This window comes from Vanessa atalanta, chromosome 14 (assembly GCF_905147765.1).
Source record: "Vanessa atalanta chromosome 14, ilVanAtal1.2, whole genome shotgun sequence".
NCBI classification, from domain to species: Eukaryota; Metazoa; Arthropoda; class Insecta; order Lepidoptera; family Nymphalidae; genus Vanessa; species Vanessa atalanta.
In genome coordinates, this window is record NC_061884.1 from 1,239,670 (window position 1) to 1,261,602 (window position 21,933).

Sequence of the window (21,933 nt, forward strand, 5' to 3'; positions counted from 1 at the left end):
CCTGAAATATGATGATTGTGCAGAATTTGGTTTCATTGCTTCAGAAGAGTAACATCAGCGATTGTGGTGGACAATCCCTCTTATTTCCAGCCACGAATGAAATTAATATTAGTATTTTAAAATATGATATGATGATCAAATATAATATTACGCTTTTGTTAATTTTTTCTGAGATTGACGAGGCAAACTCTTCATACATACTCACATACATATATGTACATATGAAGACACACATATTCAGAAAATTTCGACGGCAAAGCCGCAGCAAAGTTTGTTTGCTTCTATAATATATTTTTTTGTGGTTATATTATATATACACATTTTAATCACAAATCAAAATATACTTTATTCGAGTAGGCTTTTAGGAGCACTTTTGAATCGTCATTTAACAAACTATTTTAAGAGAAGCTACCACCGCTTCGGAATGTATATTCTAAGGAGAAAAACTGGCAAGAAACTCGGTATTGTCATTACATTTCCAACATTTAAAAATACAGTCATGTTAGTTATATACAATTATATACATATGTATGTTATGTATACTGCCTGGAAGTCAAGAAGCATTAACTCCACGATTTTTTATAATTAATATAATCTTGTATCGAATAATATGCCTTCTTTACCAATGAATTTTTTAAAAATGACTTGAGTCTATAAAACTGCAAAGTTAAAAATGTCTGCGGAATTTTATTTTAGATGTAAATCCCTTGCCCCAAGAAAGATTTATTGACTTTGCAGAGTCGGAAACTCGGCGTAATAAGCTTATCCTTACTTCTTGTGCACGTACAATGATTATCACTGATTTTATCAATGTTACTGTGAATATACAAAATGTTGTTGTAAATATATTGTGACGCAACATTGAGTATTCCTACTTTGTTAAAAACATCCCGAAGAGAGTTATTAATTATTAGTATTATCTTAAATGATCACATCAATTAATTATTAATATTATCTTAGATAATTATTTCATTTATCAAGTTTGATTATATATAAGTGCAAGTACTGTTCTTTCATTATTCCGGGTCGAAGACATGTCGCTCAAAGCTGGATTTTTATTCGCAACGCTCCTCATTGGAAGCTATGGTGAGATGAATTTGTTTTTTTTTTGTAATATTTTATAAATAAGCCTTAATTTACTTTCAAATCTAAAGACAGGTTAAAAAAAATTCATTGAATATTTCATGTGCCAAAGTCGATTAAAATATAAAATCCGCAAAAGATAATAACTTGAGAAAAACTGAAACGGAAGAAATTTGGATACCATTAGACCTAAAGGTTTCTGGATAGTAGATTTCATGCAAGCCTGTCTGGTTACATAACCCCCTTATCAATGAATGTTTCGCCAAACATTATTTTACTACTAAGCTATTACTAAGTTCAAGTTCTTGGGGTCTTAAAATCCAGTGGGACAAAACATCGTAGATCCCATGGCTGGCGGTACAATATCGATGTAAGAAATCTCGCAGTGCCGATATGGCGAAGATAAAATTATCAAATCAAATAAAAATACCTTTATTCCAATATAAAAGCTTTGAAATATTTTTTGATTGTCAAATTATAAACTACAACCGTATGGAAAATAAAATGCCTTGACCTGAGAAGAATCTACGAAAAAAACTCAGCGGGAGTTCTTTTGTTGCCATCAAGAAAAAAGCCATTTGTGAATGTGGCAATATAAATAATTTAAAGATGTCAGAATAGGACTTTGACCTACTACTACTATTTTAGGATTTATTATGTGTTGTTATATAAATTCTGATAATTCGCAATTTTTCACTTCAGTCTCAGTTGCGATTGCCATCTCACACTTAGATAACATACATTAGATTTAACATAAAAAATTAGAACATGTATTTCAAATGTTTTATACGGATTACATAAACACAATGTTTAAATTAGATTCAAAATGATATCACCCCGACAACAGGAAATGTCTGATACTCATCGAATACGGTCGGTATATTGTTAGTTAACGTCGGTCAATTATGGCAAACTCATTATGAAATATTAATCAATTTTTCAGCATTCCCAGCGCATGAGCAGGATATGTCGATCTTCTTCGATCATACGGATTCATCAGCTCGTATCGTCGGAGGTACCACCGCTGGACGCGTGCCATTCATGGTGGCCCTTAGTACTGGAGTGTATGTCAGGAACTTAGTATGCGGAGGCTCTCTGATCACCAACAGACACGTCATGACTGCTGCCCACTGCATCCAAGCAGTGTTCAATGGGGAACATTTACTGAAGTAAAAATGATTAATAATTATATACTTAGTTCATAAATAGTAAATATACAGTCCTAAGTGATTGCGTCCAATATCTAAGAAGTATTCCAAGTATTTTTGAGCAATATCTTGGCTGAGTTTTCTTGAAGTTAATGAAAATATAATGTCTATATTGGTTTAAGTCCTTCAAACTATATGTGTATGACACTAAACTCTTCCTAAACGTTGGGACCGGTTTCTATGAAAATTATTGTTTTAAGTGACTCTCTAGAAGGTTCAGATTGGACCCGGTAGATGCTACTGCGATCGGGGAGTAAATACAATTCTTAATATCTCGGACATAGTCGGGGCAGTCAGCTAGTAATTCTCAAATACATTATATTTGGAAACTCACAAAACTATATTTAAATAAATAAATTATCTCTATTTTTGTTATGCTTGTAATTTTACTCAAAATATTTTAACCGCAGTTCTCTCCGTGCGACCGTCGGCACCAACCGTTGGAACAGCGGTGGTACTAATTACCGCATCGCCAGTAACATCACTCACCCTAACTACGTACACAGCATCATTAAAAACGACATTGGAATTCTCATCACCGCTGAAAACATAGTAATGTCAATGGCAGTTCAGCCTGTTGTTCTGAACTATGACTTTGTTGGCGCCGGCGTCGCAACCACTGTTACAGGATGGGGAAGAACAATTGTGAGTATTTGTAATAATATTATTTTTATTACCCCAGAAAAAGGTGTCTTAGTTTCATTCCCTTAGTTTAAATTAACTCAAGCACTATTAAATAGCGATTTTAAATAATTGTATTAAACTTGAAGCAACCACGGATTTAGAATGTTGATTCTACCAAGAAGATCCGGCAAGGATCTCAATGGTTACTAAGGACTATTCTGGTTTTCCTGAGATTTTCATTAGGTTGTTATTTAATGTGTTTTTAATTCGAAACCTCGAATTGGACTTAAATTTTGTAATTATTTATAACCGATACTCCATAGTCGAAGTCTGTAGTGTTAAAAAAGGGTTGCAAATCCATTCTACTCAGAATGTAATTATTTCAGACCGGTGGTTCGATATCCCGAAATCTAATGCAGCTCTCAACCTTCGTTATCGATGGCAATCGATGCGTAAACGAAGTAGCCAATCGCGCCCCACAACTCAATATGAGAGTTCCGGCTGTCCAACCACACATCGAAATCTGTACTTTTCTGGCTACTGGACGCGGCACGTGCAACGTTAGTAAAGTGGCATTTTTTTTCGCTTGATCTGTTTACTTAAAGATAATCAACGCCTTGATTTTCTCAGGGTGATTCTGGCAGTCCGCTGATCCGTTCAGACCGCCAACAACAGATCGGTGTGGTATCTTGGGGTCTGCCGTGTGCGCGCGGTGCTCCAGACATGTTTGTACGAATTAGTGCTTACCGTTCCTGGATCGAGCAGAGCACCAGATGAATACTATGGCACTGAATCTTCAAAACTTAGGAGCGTTTATGAAGAATGCCACTGAAATAAATTTTGTTGTTGATATTGCTATTTATTTTGTTTATGACTTTTGACTTTTGTGTAGTGAATGACTCAGGTTGAAGCCACGCATCCTGTTCCTGCTTATAGTAATATTTCTATTCCCTTTAGAGAGTCCTGTGAATACGTTCTCGAGGCCATGCTAATCGCAGTCATAACTCAAGAACAGACACCTATTTAAACTTTCGACATTGTATCAACGACATGCGATATATTTACGCTAGTCAGAATACAATTGTAACATTAAGATTGTGTGGAGACATAAATATAATGTACCAACCGTACCACTCAGGTGTCCGAAAATCCACAACAAGCGCGATTTTTAAGGCATTTCCTAAGCGATATTTTTTAAAGGCCGGCAACGTACCTGCAAGTTCCGAGGTGTTGCATATGTCCATAGGCGGTGGCAATCACTTTCTATCATGACACATGACACACATTTTTTGTGAAAAAGACCGTTTGCCACATATTACGCCACGTATACAAAAAATTATATTATGCGTATAGTTTTTAAGTATTATTATATAGCGTTCGTAAGATTTATACTAATAATAACGACTAGGTAATCATTATAAGTAGCTTGTAATTTAAATTTTATTTATTGCTCTCGAGGTGTTACTTTCTTCCATAAATAAAAAATATAAATGAAAAATATAATACGTATAATTTTGACTTTGTAAATTCGACTCATCATCATCGATGGTCAACATCGTCGATTTCATCGACGGTCCAGTGTCCGGTGTCCAGACAGTGGCGGACTAACAGAGGGGCAGAAGGGATGGCTCGCCCCGGGCCTTCAGTCTTGGAGGAGCCCCCAAATGCGTCCGCATTCCCCTGATCAAATCCTAAACAAGACTTTAAAAATGTGCTTAGTACCTACATAATTTCATCAAGATCAAAACTCTACATTCTAGCCATCTAGACTTTTTACGCGGTACTAATATTATTTTAACTTCGCTGAACGCGTCCTATACGCTGGGGAAAATTCCGTCTTTGTAGCGGGTACCATCCCAGAGATCCCTGAATGAATGAAGAGCAAATAATTCACTTTTGTACGCCTACATTCACTACATTCTATTTACGTCGAAAAATAAACATTGGCCTCATTTAAATTATATTAAATTTAATTACGTTGATATTTAATAGTTTATTAGTGTGTACTGATATTTTCGCGAACTGATAAGACCTTTTTCAAATTAACATGAACACTTTTTTATACACACAAATGTAACTTGAATAAAAAGCTTGTAAAACTAAGATGATAATTGCGATTCATAATAATCTGGCAAAAATTTGTAATAAGGTGGTCGCGAATTCAAATATGGCATGGTACCTATATTTGGCAATAAAAATATATTTTGTTAAGCAGACATTTTGAATGTCGTGTTTAATACGTATAATCTATTAATCGTTTTGGTGTACTTGATGCACCGCCATCTTCAAGTAGATCAGGTGGTGCAATTGAAGGGCTTGCCAAAGGTGGGGTATGAACCCTGCTACTTGGCGGTCGTCTTGCTGTGAGGAGTGATGGTCTTCTCCCACTCGAGTTGCTTGTTGCAATTTGTCCAGGTCTTGATCCATCTTCTTGGTCTGAGTGTGGATCTATGAATTTTATAATATATATTGTATGATGTGATGAACCTAATATATAAGGTTATAAAACTGATTGGCATATGTTGTGTATGAAACATCATCAAATATTGACAAAATTTTCTTACGTGACTTATGAATAAAATACTGACTAACAATGTATAGTAATGTAACAGTTATTTCAATAAATAACTCTTTATTTTCAATTTGGTACAATACAAAATAAGCCATCTTAATACTTAAATCATTGTCATAGAATCAGCATCGGACGATACTATAAAATTAGGATTCAAAGGCGTTTGTAAAACATCGATATATTTTGATTCTGATCACTCAAACTTGGAAGAACCAAAAGCAACGCCGATCCTTTGTGTTCAATAATGCATGTACTAACCAGCACTATAGCAGTGATATGATATGAGGTCCTTGTCGCAGGAGGAGACTTTGTGCTGTATAAACCACACAATGTCAACCATCGCGAAGGCCCTGCGACCCGCTCCACATGTTAGCGTGTCCGTCACGCCGGGTGTGGTGATCCACCGCCCTCTGCCGCGCTGTCCGCATTCTTAATAATTTGGTAACATTAATTAGAATGCCATGAGTGGAATATAGATGGGAGTCGGAACTAGGTAATAGTCTCTTCGATAGTTATGTAACATGTAGGAGTGCTTGTTATTTGCGATATCCTCGTTACTTTATTTTCAAATCTGATAATCCACTATGATATTATTAGGCTGTGGTTAAATTTACTATGGAATCGATATCGTACTGTCTTTCTGAGATCGGCGAGGCAAACTCTTTATCTATACTTACATACTCGTACATCCATAAACGCACACACATTAGAGGCAAACATATTTAGAAAATTACGACGGCAATGCAGCAACAGGGTTTGTTTCCTAGTATAATGTTATATGTGGTTATAAATACACAATTTAATCACATCAAATAGTTATTCATATTATCTCAGATAATAATTCCATTTATCGAGTTTGATTATACATAAGTGCAAGCACTTTTCAAATGTTATTCCGGATCGAAAACATGTCGCTCCAAGTTGGATTGTTATTCGTAACGCTCCTCGTTGGAAGCTATGGTAAGATGGATTTGTTTTATTTTTTATACAATCATTTGTAAATAAGCCTTACTTTGTTAAAACAAAAGACAGGTTAAAATGAAAATGATTGAATATTGAATGTGCCTAATTCGATTGAAATATAAAATCCGCAAAAGAAAATAACTTAAGAAAACCTAAATGGTTCGGAAGAATTACATACCATTAAGTATAACGACCTGAAGGTGTATGGATAGTAGACTTTATGCAGGCCTGTCTGGTGACATAACCCCCTTATCAATGAATGTTTCGCCAAACATTAATTTACTAATAAGCTATTACTATGTTCAAGTTTTTGGGGTATTTAAATCCAATGGGACTTAACATCGTAGATCCCAAGGCTATAATATCGATGTAAGAAGCCGCTTAGAGATCTCGCTGTGCCAATATGGCGAAGATAAAATTATCAAATCAAATAAAAATCCTTTTTTCCAATATAAAAGCATTGAATTTATTTATTGATTGTCAAATTATAAACTACTACCGTTTAGAAAAGAAAATTACTCGACCTGGGTCCTAGAACCTACGAAAGAAACTCAGCGGGATTACTGTTGCTTCATCGAAGACAGTCGGTATATGTATATTGTTAGTTAACGTAGATCAATTATTGGATTTTTCAGCATTCCCAGCGCAAGAGCAGAATAAATCGATGTTCTTCAACCATACGGAGCCATTAGTTCGTATCGTCGGAGGTACCACCGCTAGACGCGTGCCATTCATTGTAGCTCTAAGTACTGGAGTATATATCAGAAACTTTGTCTGCGGAGGCTCTCTAATCACCGACAGATACGTCATGACTGCTGCCCACTGCATCCAAGCAGTGTTCAATGGAGAACGTTTGCTCAAGTAAAAACAATAATTAATGAATAATTATATACTAAGAAATAATTTATTTATTAACATGAGAATTATTAAAATTAAGCCCTTGAATATTCAAATATAAAATTTCAATTCAAAAGTCCGATCCTCTGGGCTAAAAACGAACCAGCCCTCCTGTCACCAGTGGAGGCAATAAGGCGAGGTGTTATACTATTAATGAAGCTTTTTGCACTAGTACTCCAAGGGCCCGTCCTCGTTCCCAGGGAACCAATGTCAGTCTATCAGGTCTCTTACCATCATCACGGCTAATTCCACGAGGCTAAGTAAGAGCAAGAATGTCAATGGGGACAAGAGCATTGTTTCATTAAAAAGAACATGGCAGACAAGCCTACTTGAACTCCTTGCACAAGAGAGACCATGTAAACCGAAAGAGTCCACATTCTTTCCACACGGGCATATGGCTTTGAGCACATACGCCTTAAGTATATACTTAGTTCATAAATAATAAATATGCAGTCCCAAGATTAGTGATCATGTCAAATCCTTAAAAAAAAAATAATGCATTTTTCACAAGCTCTTGGCTGAGTTTTGGTCAAGTTAATGAAAATATAATGTCTATATTTGTCTCAGTTCTTTAAACTTTACTGTTATATATAAAATCTATTGTACGTGTCTACGTACCCAACTCCTTCTAAGGTGGTCGAATTCGATGAAAATTTTGAGGTTTATTTGAGTGAGTCCCTGTAAAGTTCAGATTGGACTCTACTGTGCTACTATGGTGAGGAAGTAAATAAAATTCTCATAAACTCAGACGCAGTCGGGACAGTTAGCTAGTCATTTTCAAATATATATTACATTTGATAACAATATTTAAATGACTCAATTATACATATATATGTATTAGTGTCATGCTCATCATTTTACCCATAATATTTTAACACGCAGTTCTCTCCGTGCGACCGTCGGCACCAACCGTTGGAACAGCGGTGGTACTATTTACCGTATCGCCAGTAACATCACTCACCCTAACTACGTACACAGCATCATTAAAAACGACATTGGATTTCTCATCACCGCTGAAAAAGTAGTAATGTCAACGGCAGTTCAGCCTGTTGTTCTGAACTATGACTTTGTTGGCGCTGGCGTCGCAACCACTGTTATTGGATGGGGGAGAACTAGTGTGAGTATTTTAAAATAATATTGATTTTCATTACCTCAGCAAAAAGGGTCTTAGTGTCATCCCCTAAATCAAAATCATAATATACTTCTTTCAAGTATTATTATTTATTCAAACAATTTTGAATCGCCATGTTATGGAATTGGATTAAACTTCGAAGCAACACCGATCCAGAATGTAGATTCTACCAAGAAGAATCGGCAAGCATCTCAATGATTACCATGGACTATTCTTAATATATTAATAATTAATATATACGTATAATAGTTTTTAATTCAAAACCTCGAATTGAACTTAAATTTCGTAATTCTTTATAACCGATACTCCGTAGTCGAGGTCCGCAGTATTATAAACAAATCCATTCTACTCGGAATGTAATTATTACAGACCAATGGTTCGATATCCCGAAATCTGCTGCAGCTCTCAGCCACCGTTATCGATGGCAATCAATGCGTAAAAGAAGTAGCCGATCGCGCCTCACAACTCAACATGAGAGTTTCGGCTGTCCAACCACACATCGAAATCTGTACTTTCCTGGCTTCTGGACGCGGCACGTGCAACGTTAGTATATTAACATATACTTTTGTTGTATTTAAGTAAACTATTTAAAGTTAAGTGACATATTTTTTCGCTTGTCCTGTTTTCTCGAATATAATCAACACCATAATTTCCTCAGGGTGATTCCGGCAGTCCGCTGATCCAATCCGACCGCCAACAACAGATCGGTTTGGTATCTTGGGGTCTGTCGTGTGCACGCGGTGCTCCAGACATGTTTGTACGAATTAGTGCTTACCGTTCCTGGATCGAGCAAAGCATCAGATGAATACTATCTATGAATACCATTGAGTCTTCAAAACTTAGGAGCGTTTATGAGAAATGCCACTGAAATATATTTTGTTGTTGATATTGCTTTTTATTTTGTTTATGACATTTGTATTGTGAATCGGCATTACTTTTGTGTAGTGAATGAGTCAAGGTTAAAGCCACGCATTCTGTTCCTGCTTATAGTAATATTTCTCTTCCCTTAGAGAGTCCTGTGAATACGTTCTCGAGGCCATGCTAATCGCAGTCAAAACTCAAGAACAGACACCTATTTAAGCTTTCGACATTGCATCAACGATATGTGATATATTTACGCTAGTCAGAATACAATTGTTACATTAACCTTGCGTGGAGACATAAATATAACAATAAAAAAGGACTCTCTTAATTAGGCTATGTGTGTCTATTATTAAAGTCGATGAATCTTATTCAATGCACGTTATTAATTCTATTAATTATATTACATGCATTAACATTTCGCAAAAACGTAAGATATTTAGTAGATAAGATTTCTGGTGCATAACCTGCATATAACAACAATATCCTGAAGCTGATGATCAGGAATGCTGTTAATATTTAGACTTATTTTAAATCTAAATAAATTAAATAGTTGTGTATAAAAACTAGCTTTTACGTCTGGTAGATTAAAATTTCGTGTCTATACTGTTGACCGCTGCTAAGCCTTTCTTCATCAGGAGCTAAAAAAACCAAATCATGTTTGACATGCATGTTTGATATTTGAAATAAACCATCTACGCAGGACGTATTATATTATATTACAAGATATTGTGTACAAGCCCAGGTGCAATCTCTATTCTCTTACTCTCATAATCCGATGGGACGACAAATCCAGCACGACTGGAAATAGTTAAGGCGCAGGTAGACTTCCATCTTTCACACCGGGCTGCTGTTGAGTGTTTTTGATCGACCGAAACCCCAATTAATTTCTGTCAGCTCGATCTGGGATTTGATCCATGAACCTCAGAATCTGCGACCTTCCTTGGTGGTAGGACTTTATTATTTGTGCAAGCCCGTCTGAGTAGGAGCCAGTTTGAAGGATTAGTGAGCCAATGTAACTACAGTCACAAGGGACTTAACAGCCCAATGTTGGTGACGCAGTGGTGATGTAAGGAATGGTTAATATTTCTTACGGTATCAATGTCTATAATTGGTGGTAAACATTTACCATTAAGTGGCCCATTGTCAAATGGGCCTACCTATATCATAAAAAATAAAATTAAAAAATCTTGAAAAAAATTTTGAAAACAAATCCTAAAAAAATTTAATTCTCGGTTTCTCAGAAATTGAGATGATTTAACTTGAAATTTTGTAACTACTACTAACGTTGGATGAAACTGTATCAATATATTTTTCAAATTCTTGTTTTTGCAAGCAAATTATCCACTAAAAATAGAGTATGAAATTGTTCAATCAACCCTTTTCAAATTGTTCAAAATTATACATTAAATCTAAACTCAATAAGATTAAAATAATGTTTTGGACAGTTTCAAACAAAAATTACATACCAACTAGTCTACCAAACAAAATCTTTGGTTACACTATTGGTGTATGTTTAAATTTACAACAAGTGACAGAGCTCAAAGTCAAAGTCAAAACAAAAATCTAGCAAGTGTTTGCACTTGCTTATTGATTGTCAAAAATCTACCACCGGTTCGGAATTTAGCACCTCAGACCTGAGAAGAACCGGCGAAAGAAACTCAGCGGGATATATTTTTTTATTTTTTTTAACCATTTTCCATGTACAATGATAATTATATTTTAGTTATTTGAAACAGCCTGGAGGCGATCATTTCATTCCCAAGGTGTGCAGTCAACTAAAAAGTCATTAGTGTTGTAATATCCTTTAGCACACAAACGCTCTTTAACGACTCTTTTGAATTTTATAATTGAATAATTTTGAACGTTTTCTGGGATCCTGTTGTAAAAACGTATACATTGCCCCAAAAAAGAGTTACTAACCCTGTGTAATCGGGTACTTGGAGTAACAAGTTTATTCTTGTTCCTAGTGTTAACAGAATGTACGTCACAATTTCTGGTCTGCTGTTTCGTATCTTGAGCTTTATCAACTAAAGGATCCGGTCACTACTTGCAAACACTACCTACACTAACACTACCACTACCAAGCTGCCTAAGACAACCGATGCACTAAAATTAATATTAACCACTTAAATAATGACACCCTGTACACATTCAGGCACGGTGCTTATATAAAAAAAAATTATCGCACCGTTTGATAAATAGATATTATCTCAGTTAATTAGCTTTTTATCAATTTTCAGATTTTATAAGAGTGCATTCTTTTTTTATTCCTCACTTCGGACCGAAACATGTCGCTTAAAGCCGGATTTTTATTAATAACTCTCTTTATTGGGAGCCATGGTAAGATATATTATTTTATTTCTTATATAATATTAAATTTTATTATAGACATTATCGCACGCCAAGATGACCCTGCCTGTAAAATTTACTATAATCGTTACTTACGATGGCCTTCTGACCGATTTTGTCCACGAAACCAATCTCATCAGAGACAAAGCATACAATCATGGGAATAGGGGCAATCTCTAATCCCTAGTTAATCCGATGAGACATATATTCAATACGATGGAAAAGAGGTCAGGCACAAGAACAATGGCTTCATATGCTTTAACCCTTATGTAACTGTAGGAACAAGGAGGCAGTTGTGAAAGGAAACCAATCCGCAATGAAAAATGTTGAAACAATTGCTTCTGTACAAAACAAGAATCATTTTAGTAGAATCTGCAGTGGAACATTCACGGACTGTAACTTTTTTTATCACATGTACAACGAAAAAAATCTACTCAATATTCTAATCCAAATAACAAATCTAATATTGAACAAGTAAAATGGTATTTAGTTATCGCAAATCTGAACTGATTTATTTAAATCATATCAATTATAAAAATTACTCGGCTCGGTACATAGTATGTTCGGTTTGTTTTCTAACACTGCCTGATCAAAGGCTGTAAGAAAAATATGAACAATGGCTCATTACCGATACCTCATAAAGTTGGAGAAAACACATAGATCTTCGCTATTTCTTAATCATCATTATCATTAATATCAGCTCACTTTTTAGCATTCCCAGCTCAAGAGCAGGATATGTCCATCTTCTTCGACCACACGGACCCTTCAGCCCGTATTGTCGGAGGTACTACCGCTGGACGCGTACCATACATGGTGGCTCTGAGTTCTGGTTTAACGGTCCGAGGCTTCGTCTGTGGAGGCTCTCTTGTCACGAACAGACACGTCTTGACCGCAGCTCACTGCATCCAAGCAGTTTTCGCCGGTGGAAATTTGCTCGGGTATGATTTCTTATCATTGAAATAATTAAAAAGGTAGATTTCATTTTGAACTAAATGATTACATCATGCTTAGGTATTTCCGACCGTGATTTTATTTGCCACAAGTACATATTTCAATAAAACCAAAGTTTTTATGGAATCTGTCTTCAAGTTTTAAGTCAAATTGTCGTGAACTGAATTAGACAAATATTCTTAAGCTATGAGAATTTAATATATATATAAAATAATCTTAAAACAGTATTGAATATAGTGTTATAATAAAATAATTAATTATACACATAAATTATCTCATTTATAATATTTTATACATGCAGCTCTCTCCGTGGAACCGTTGGCACCAACCGCTGGAACACCGGTGGTTTTCAATATCAGTTTGCCCGCAACATCACTCACCCCAACTACGTACATAATATAATCAAGAATGATATCGGTATACTGGTCACCAGAACCAATGTGGCAATGTCAAACACAGTAGCTCCAGTAAATGTGAACTACGACTTCGTTGGTGCTGGCGTTGCGACCACTGTTACCGGATGGGGAAGAACTTCAGTAAGTAGTTATATGATAAGAATTATTAACATTAAAGCATTGGGTATATACAAATGAGTAAAAATGGTTACTGTATAAATTACGACCGCGTGGAATGGTGGCAGCATATCCGCGTTGAATCGCAATTCGATCTTCAGGGCAAAAATTAAACCAGCCCTCCTCCTGTCACCCGTGCAGGCGAGGTGATATAGGTAGCACAAATTTCTTCATCCAAAAGAAAATAGCCCATATTCTCATTAATAAATAAGGCATATTATTCCGCAAAAAATTATATCTATAGATGATTAAAAAAACGTGAAGCTAACCTGTTGGTTTTCAGGCAGGATATATCATACAAATATTAAATTGCATTTAATTTGCATAAATTTGTATTTAAGGTTTTTAAAAGGGAATTACTGTGTTTATTGCCAGTTCTTCTCGTTAGAACCTTCCGAACTGGTGGTACATTCACGTTTAATATTATATTATATTCTTAAAAATGCTCGTAAAAGCCTACTCGAATAAAGTATATTTTGGATTTGATTTGATTTTAAATTGTTATAAAACTCTAATATAGAAAAAAGCTACGCAACTTTAGCGCAAATAATTTGATATTCATTGTCAGATTTATTCTTGTTTATATTTTAAAAGAATTCATTTGTTTCAGACGGGAGGATCTCTTTCGCAAGTCCTCTTGCAGGTCGGTGCCACCGTAATCGATGGTAACCGTTGCGTCACCGAAGTAAGGAATCGCGCATCGCAGCTCAACATCAGAGCTCCAGCTGTTCAACCACACATCGAAATTTGTACCTTCCACTCCACCGGACGTGGAACATGCAACGTGAGAAATATTTCTACCCTTTTAATATATATATTTTGGTAAAATGGTTGTTACGACTAACTAGATGATTATTGGTATGAAATAGTGAAATCTATTAAGTGGCAATATATTTAACTAATGAGAATTTATATTTGGATAGTCATTTGTCAATAAACAATGAATGTTTTAAATATTTATGTGATAGACACAATTTATGTTACATTATATTGCGTCCGTTTATCAACACTGCCTACTTTTTCGTCATGATAATTGTGTTATGTGTTCCCTCAGGGTGACTCTGGCAGTCCGCTGATGCGCGCTGATCGCCAACAGCAAATCGGAGTGGTGTCGTGGGGACTGCCGTGCGCGCGCGGCGCTCCAGACATGTTCGTGAGGATTAGCGCCTACCGCAATTGGATTCAGCAGAACACCCGATAAAAATATATTGACAACATGTAACGCCCACATTAAATACGACTCAACATTAATTGTGTATTATTATAATCATGTTTTTTTCATGAGGCTCTGGTGAACCTGCTGCCCTTAGGTCCCTACCTTTAGCGCGGCACCGCCGGTAACATTTCAAAAAAAGTAATTGGAGCTTTACAGAAGACCCTTAACGAGGAGGGCCCTGTAAAGATTCAATGAATTGAATCGAATTTATTAGCTAAATATCTTGTGCCAAAAAACCATTGTTTGCCTACTGAGTAGAAAATGAAATTAATAAAACAGTACTTCAAACAACAAGGAACGTTAAAATAAATTCATTGGTTTCGTATCATTGTTCTTATAGGTGTTGCGTTGTAAGATATATTTATTCTGAAAATTTGAATCAGAGCATTGCACTCCTAAGGGCTCTTCTCCTACGATGTTTAATTCTTTCAAGCACACCATGATTTATGTTTATGTTTTATTAGGATCAATTTGGTATATTGATTCGACCAGATTACGCAGTGAAGTCATTCAAACTGGTTACAAAAATACATTTAATCAAAACATTGATAATGAGATATGATATCATTATAAATCACTTGCTTAACAATCGTAAGTCGTCATTTACTTTTAATAACACATGATACATATACATATATATATAAAATTTCATCAAATTCGGTTCATTGATTTGGTAGCGTAAGAGCGACAGACAGACAGACAGAGTTACTTCCATATTTATAATATTAGTATTGTAATTAAGTTCTAGTACAATTTGGAAATGGGATCAGTTGAAATATTAGTCCCTAAATATTAATAAATAAAAAATATTTACAACTCTTTTTATTTGAACCATACCTGTCGTAGATAAAATCTATTTATGATAAAATAATGAGGATGATTATTTGAAACAATGACGAGAACCATTTTTACTTGTATAAAAGAAAACTTGCATATCAGTAACGCAGAAGCCGCTAGCCTTCTCCGAATAAAAGCGGGACGGAATACGGAAAAATATTAATAAGGGGACACCTTACCCGCACAAAGTCCCCCTGTAAGTCTGCAGAAGCAGAGAAACGCCAGAAAGAATCTCCCTCGAAGTTTTCTATTGACTCCTCTTTGCAAAGTGTAAATACTGAGGTGCCGGGCGTGATCTATACCTTCGCCATTTGATTTCCCGTACAATCCTTTATTACACTATATATTGTGAAGTACCAAACTAGTTTCACCAATATTTAATTAATTACCAAGCAAAATTACATTCAACATTATATCAAAATACTAAGATTAAAAAAAAAGTCATCATTTATTTTAGCGAATCAAATATCTTTCATATGTTTTTATAAATCGTTTTGTTTAAAATATATAATTAAGATATTATTCATTTACTATTATTTATTTACGTATTTCCTGCTTCGATCAACAATACCACATTGGTATATAAGTGGTGACAACAGTGATGTTGTTGATCGAAGAATCCCTGCTACTAGAACTAGAAAATTTTTAGAACATTTCGGAACTCGATTAGAAATTAATAAATACATTTAAGATGGGTATTAAATATTCTTGTTTAAAGATAAGCAATAAAATACCTACCTTATGTTTAAACAAGGTACATATTATTATTCCACTGAAGTTTTGAGTTAAAAGTGATTCCTAGACATCGTGTGGTGTCGGTTACATTGGTCGGTGTCGTGAAATTTTAACAGACATACAGATTTGTGATCATATTTATAATATTAATATGACTGCGCATGCGTAACGCCATATGTTGAATTACGTCGGAACTAGATTTGACAACTACTCGTCACTGTCAAAATCTAGGAGCGTCGTCCTGTGGATGTTTAGCGCAGACATAATGGCGGTATTCCACTGGGAAGAGAAACCGTCATCGTAAATGCACCACAAAATACGACGAATCGCTTTTGTTCCGTGTAATCTACGATAGTTTTTGTTAATTTCGATTCATTTTTGGTATTGATCATTAATACTGTTAATTAGATTTTTGAACTAAACACTGATTTTAATTTTATTTGAAGAAGTAAATTGATTATACAATTGATTTTGACGTTTTATCTTGTTATCCAATTGCATCTAGAAGTCATAAATCATGGCTAATCCTAACAAAGGTGAACTCTCGCCTTTAAATAAATAATATATGTGTGTATTTACATATATATGAATGTTACAGATCGTAGAACTTTCAATATAAATAATCACTAATAGTTGATTTTATTTGTCATATCCTAATATAAATATTTTACTTTAAATACAATTCGTGGCTTGTTGAAGATTCATTGACATATTGATAACATTTCGATAGCTAATCCATACAAAACTAAGTTATCTATGTGTACAAATGTATTTGCGTAATTACTAAAACGATCTTTGCGATAAGATTTCACAATTAATTACGTACAGATACGAAACATCCGCTCCCAACTTTTCAATACCATTTAACTGATAATCAAGCAAGTGCTAGCAATATTTAATTATGTCTACAAAATAATAATTAATGTAGTATTCCTATATTGGGGTATTGACCCTATCTCGTTCCATATTTTTTTTTGTGTAAATTTTGTGTAAGCGCATGTTTCAGAAGTCAGCACTTAACGCAGGCAGTCGCCGGAAATCATCACTCACATATTAGCCTCGGTGTCATTTTTTTTAGCATTAGCAGCCCGTAAATGTCCCACTGCTGGGATAAAGGCCTCCTCTCCCTTGTCATGTATTAAATAAATTCTTGTTCTTGCAATGTGCAGATACTGCAAGAAGTGTCAACTGGGAATAAATGAGATAAAGTCAAGATAGCAATTAGTAACTATCTCAGAAGCATTAATATCATTAAAAATATTCATAATTGTGTAGACTTTAGATGTCTAAACGCACTTCGATAAAGTTACAATAGTTAATTATTTTTAAATATTTAAGGCAAATACCAAATATAAATCAGAGATATTACGGAGCCTCGTAAACGTAGCGAAAATCATTGGATGATCGGATGTTGATTATAAATTTTTGTTTGTATAGTGATATCTTGAAAAGAGTAGCTGTGTGATTGTAACGATTACCAAGTAATAAACTACAAATGAAGACAAATTCTTACCTTGTAAATCTATCTTTGTATCTAAATAATCTAATATCCGTTTAAACTATCCGAAACAAACGGATAAGCCGACATAATTTTGTGTCCGTAACCGAATCTGAAACCGGTATAATATTATTTATAAAAAATAATATAGTAATTACTTAAAATAATTGATAAACTTTAAACTCTTTGAAGTTAATAACGTTCAGGCTCTAACTAGAATAATAAAAATGTATTTAAATTATGTACACATAGAAAACGTCTTATCTTACAGCTAAATAAACCAGCCAAAATTTATCGAATTACTCAAATCACTGTCTATTTAATCTATTGCACGGATTAATCAACTTTAAATAATGCAACTGATAAAATGTTACGAAATTGCGTTATTTTTCTTTTTAGAGATACGTAAATTCAAAATATATAGATGTAGATATTTTCACCCTTATCCCTTATTAATTACAATTCCTACGGAGGGAATTTTACCTTTTAACTTATATAGGACCACTGGGTCTACAATCTATTTAAGAAAAAAATAATGAAAATCAGTTTATCATATGTTAAAATATCAATAATTCCGGTCACAATTGGTACGCAACGAAGAACATGGAACACGCAAAAAATAAGAATATTTATGGGCATCTAATTGATAATTTACGTTTTTTGTATATAATTGGCGTATTTACTAATCAAATGGCCGTTGGAACGTACGAGTTCTAGCGTGGAGACCATGGATCGGCAAACACAGCGGCGGCCGCCCTCCAGCCAGGTGTACCGATATCTAAAGAAGGCGACGTGATCTGATTGTATGCGGAAGGCAGAGAACCGGGATAAACTGATTAGACACGTTTTAATAGACAAATAACTATTATAAAGAACATTCGCTGTCCGAGTCCGACTCGCACTTGATATTTTTAAGAATATAAATAAGCAAATACCGCTTTCAACAGTTGATTACCGTTTAAATAGTTACGTTAAAAGTTAACGAAAATGTACTTGAAATATTTGATCTTTTTAGTTTGTCTCGTTAGTAGCAATGGTAAGAAAATTTACATTTTCATATTAATTGACTAAAATTCAAATAAGTCGTCTAATTTTATCAGTTCGGCTGAATAATTTATTTGAAATGGAATATTTTTTGGAAAAAAAATCGCCAAGTTATTGGATGGTACCATTTGTTTTAGAAGATTTCCATTTACATTTTTTAAGTTTGTTCCTTAGTCATTGTCGACAAAAATAAGGCACTGCTTTTTGGAAATAAACACCGTAATTGACAGGAATTTTAAATTTTTAAATAATGACACTTTGAAAGGCTAAATTTAAGTATCAGTAAACAGTAAGTGTAAAGTACTATAAATTTTCGTTTAGCTGCTCCATCTCAAAGTTCGCAATTGGATGCAAAAAATCGAGTCGTTGGAGGATCAGTAGCGGCTGAGGGAAGCATTCCTTATATGGTGGCCTTGAGAACTGGCATCTTTATCAGATTTCTCATATGTGGAGGATCAATTATCACCACAAGGCATGTGCTGACAGCTGCTCACTGTATCGACTCTGTTTATAGAAGAGGTAGTCTTTCCATGTAAGTAATTTTATATTGAATTAAAAAAAAAAACGAATCGTCCATGAAGAAAAAAAAAATATTTTTGTTATTTTAAAATGCTTGGATAAATATTGAGTACATATATTACAGACATAAAACAAAAAGTACATAGATTAAATTCTAAATATTTGGAAACTAGTAGAATGCATACCGTAAAAAATAAATATGCTTTACCCTTAATCCTACGTCAAATACTTAGCAATGTAATTAATGATCGAAACTACTAAGATGATTGAACTATTAATTATATAATGAATCTTTTGAATAATAATAATCATTAGTAAATCCAGGACAACAAAAAAATACTTTGAACTATGTAATTACTGGTATTTGTTGAAATGTGGTCTCATACGTGGAATTCTATGCTTATAAAAACTCAGAATTTTTAAATTGTATTCGTTTGAACTTACAGTTCCTTGCGAGTCGCTGTTGGTACAAATCGATGGAATATTGGCGGTAGGTCTTATAGCGTGGTCAGAAACATTACCCACGAGAATTGGGACTCGTTTACTGTCAAGAACGATATCGGCATCTTGGTCACAGGCGATATTATGCCTTTAACTGACAGGATACAGCCGGTGTCCTTGAACTTCGATTACATTATTGGTGATATCGCTTCACGGGTAGCTGGATGGGGTAGAACGGTAGTAAGTAGGAGAATATTTAAATTTTAACTTTTTTAACAATATTTCTGCAATAATTTACCTTTTCACCACTAAAACGAGTTTGGTGGGTCCAGATTTATTAAAATTAAAATGATATCATTTTCAACAGAAAATTTGAATATCCAATATTTTTTTTATGCAAAGATTATTTAATATCTTTTATTTATTTACTAATCTCTAATCGGATTCCGAAATGCTCTAGAAAAAACATATGAGCAGACTCATAAAATGTAATTAATTTTTCAGGTAGGTGGTCCTTTGTCTAATCGTTTGTTGGTGCTGTTCGTTACGACCGTCAACGGAGACGAGTGCTCGAAGGCTCTCAACTACAATATAAGTGTCGCTGAACAATTTGCCAAATACGATCCGGAATTAGAGCTGTGTGCTTTCAGTACTCGCGGAGAAGGAGTGTGTAATGTAAGAGTATTTAAATTAAAAAAAAAAACCAAAAGCTTTGTTAGGTTAGAGATTACTTGCAATTAAATGTTGTATATATACATTTTCGAAAACAACTTTATGGCTGTATAAGGTTATAGAAGATTGTTAAACTCCTTTGAGTAGTAACCAAATATCCTGATCCTGACTGAGTGAGAGCAAACAGGCACAGAGTCGTTTACATCATCGAAAAATGTAACTGATTTTAGTCTCCATTGGTAACAGAACCATGAATGCAGTCATTGCTACATGTTTCTTAAGTTACTTTAAAAAAGGAGGAATTTTAATATATATTTGTATGTATGTTCGGTAATAACTACACCACATAACATGAAGATATTCCCATAAAGATCTGACGAAGAGTTTCGGAGTCAGCCAAGGGAGCTCTCCAATAAATGCAATGCAAGCAAATCGTGATTGCTGCTATATTATTGCTATAGGCTACTGTAATATTTATACTATACTGTAATATATATATATATTTTGTTAAAAACCTTTTTATTTAGTCATTTCTCTATTACAATATATTACACTGTACATAATATGATATTCATAAAATAGATTAAACATAGGAGACAATTAATACCTTCATGAAAGGTAATAACCGACTCCTGTGTCATTTTCTAACTTTAAAATTAATGAGCCAATAATGCATTATGACAATATTGAATTCAATAATTATGTCAATTTACATTAATTGTTTACAGGGAGACTCCGGCAGTGCTCTTGTTCGAAAAAACAACAACGAGCAAATCGGAATTGTGTCTTGGGGATACATGTGTGCACGAGGAGTTCCCGATGTATATGTGAGGCTTAGCGCATACAAAGGCTGGATTGAAAACGCATTATCAGAACGGTCTTAAACCATATTAAAGGGGGTCCAAAAAAGTCGGACGCCGTGTGTTGCGGGTGCCTGATCGATGATGTTCACCTTCAACCATTGGCCTCCCAAATGCCTCTTAACAAACTTTTTTAGATCGCCCGAAGACTGATTGCACCCGGGTGGTTGTCGTGCTTTAGACTAGGCTGCGTATTATCTCGATAAATTTATATACAACTCCCGAATGTCACATTCCCACTCATGTAGGTACAATTAGCAAGACCTTAAGCACTGTTAAGGAGCTTTGAACTTCCACCATGCTGCTCTGATTTTGATTGGCCAAAAAAATAATATAAATGATACAAAATTTCATGTAATTGATACTGCTGTCGTCGAAATATTTCCGATCGCTGCCGAGCATGAAATGAATTATAAACAACAACTAATTACGTGAGAACTCAACGGTTAGTTGGATTTGAAACTGTGATAGAGTTCCACGTTTTCTCTACATTTGCCGATCTTCGTTGTAATGTCGTATGTTAATTTGTAATAAAGTGTTATTTTATGTTATAGTTTTTTGTTTTTTTCTATGCTATCCTTTTCTAAATGTTGAATCTTAATAAGTTTGTTTACTTAAGTTTGTCTCTCTAGGCTCAAGGGACATCATATCATACTTCCCAAGGTTGGCTGCGCATTTATGATGTAATGATTGGTGAATATTTCTTACAGCGCCAATCTAGCCGGTGGTAATAACGACAAGAAAATGATAGTCTATACTAACAATGGTTACTACAGGCAATCTAAGGTACTCGGTCTGAAGTTAAAGTTAAGCTCCTCGTGCCTCGATAATCATATAAAGCTGGTCCATTGCCTCTTTGGTCACCTTGAATTTGCCGTGAAATCAATGACGTATGC

General features: G+C 34.6%; 2 protein-coding genes and 1 long non-coding RNA gene across 5 annotated transcripts; 2 read left to right on the top strand and 1 right to left on the bottom strand.

Moving 5' to 3' along the window:
- Nucleotides 1-978: 978 nt before the first annotated feature.
- LOC125068937 (chymotrypsin-2-like) lies at nucleotides 979-14,461 on the top strand. Of its 3 annotated transcripts, none has more exons than XM_047678326.1 (5): nucleotides 979-1,086; nucleotides 2,027-2,252; nucleotides 2,702-2,936; nucleotides 3,302-3,475; nucleotides 14,270-14,461. In XM_047678326.1, the coding sequence occupies exons 1-5, from the start codon at nucleotides 1,035-1,037 to the stop codon at nucleotides 14,414-14,416; spliced, it is 834 nt and encodes a 277-aa protein (XP_047534282.1). In that variant the 5' UTR covers nucleotides 979-1,034; the 3' UTR covers nucleotides 14,417-14,461. The 3 variants fall into 3 exon arrangements, with proteins under 3 accessions (XP_047534282.1, XP_047534283.1, XP_047534281.1); XM_047678327.1 differs by lacking the exon at nucleotides 3,302-3,475 and adding an exon at nucleotides 8,849-9,022; XM_047678325.1 differs by lacking the exons at nucleotides 979-1,086; nucleotides 2,027-2,252; nucleotides 2,702-2,936; nucleotides 3,302-3,475; nucleotides 14,270-14,461 and adding exons at nucleotides 6,351-6,447; nucleotides 7,086-7,311; nucleotides 8,230-8,464; nucleotides 8,849-9,022; nucleotides 9,138-9,365.
- On the bottom strand, nucleotides 5,177-6,253 carry LOC125068940. The gene is made up of 3 exons (XR_007119801.1): nucleotides 6,165-6,253; nucleotides 5,746-5,916; nucleotides 5,177-5,363 (listed from the first exon to the last, which is right to left on the bottom strand). It is a non-coding gene; the product is annotated as an uncharacterized LOC125068940 (long non-coding RNA).
- A 2,059-nt stretch (nucleotides 14,462-16,520) lies between the features above and the next one.
- LOC125068958 (chymotrypsin-1-like) lies at nucleotides 16,521-21,271 on the top strand. The gene is made up of 5 exons (XM_047678363.1): nucleotides 16,521-16,539; nucleotides 18,867-19,077; nucleotides 19,511-19,745; nucleotides 20,010-20,180; nucleotides 20,906-21,271. Exons 1-5 carry the CDS (start codon nucleotides 16,521-16,523, stop codon nucleotides 21,059-21,061), a joined length of 792 nt encoding a protein of 263 aa, XP_047534319.1. The 3' UTR covers nucleotides 21,062-21,271.
- Nucleotides 21,272-21,933: the final 662 nt, after the last annotated feature.

What these genes read in the sequence shown, in the direction of transcription:
- LOC125068958 (XM_047678363.1), top strand. An exon ending in AGAAGAGGTAGTCTTTCCAT is followed by an intron (nt 19,078 to 19,510) that starts GTAAGTAATTTT and finishes TTGAACTTACAG; the next exon opens with TTCCTTGCGAGTCGCTGTTG. An exon ending in CTGGATGGGGTAGAACGGTA is followed by an intron (nt 19,746 to 20,009) that starts GTAAGTAGGAGA and finishes TTAATTTTTCAG; the next exon opens with GTAGGTGGTCCTTTGTCTAA.
- LOC125068937 (XM_047678325.1), top strand. Translation starts at nt 6,375, where the DNA reads ATGTTATTCCGGATCGAAAACATGTCGCTCCAAGTTGGATTGTTATTC. An exon ending in TTGGATGGGGGAGAACTAGT is followed by an intron (nt 8,465 to 8,848) that starts GTGAGTATTTTA and finishes TAATTATTACAG; the next exon opens with ACCAATGGTTCGATATCCCG. An exon ending in CTGGACGCGGCACGTGCAAC is followed by an intron (nt 9,023 to 9,137) that starts GTTAGTATATTA and finishes TAATTTCCTCAG; the next exon opens with GGTGATTCCGGCAGTCCGCT.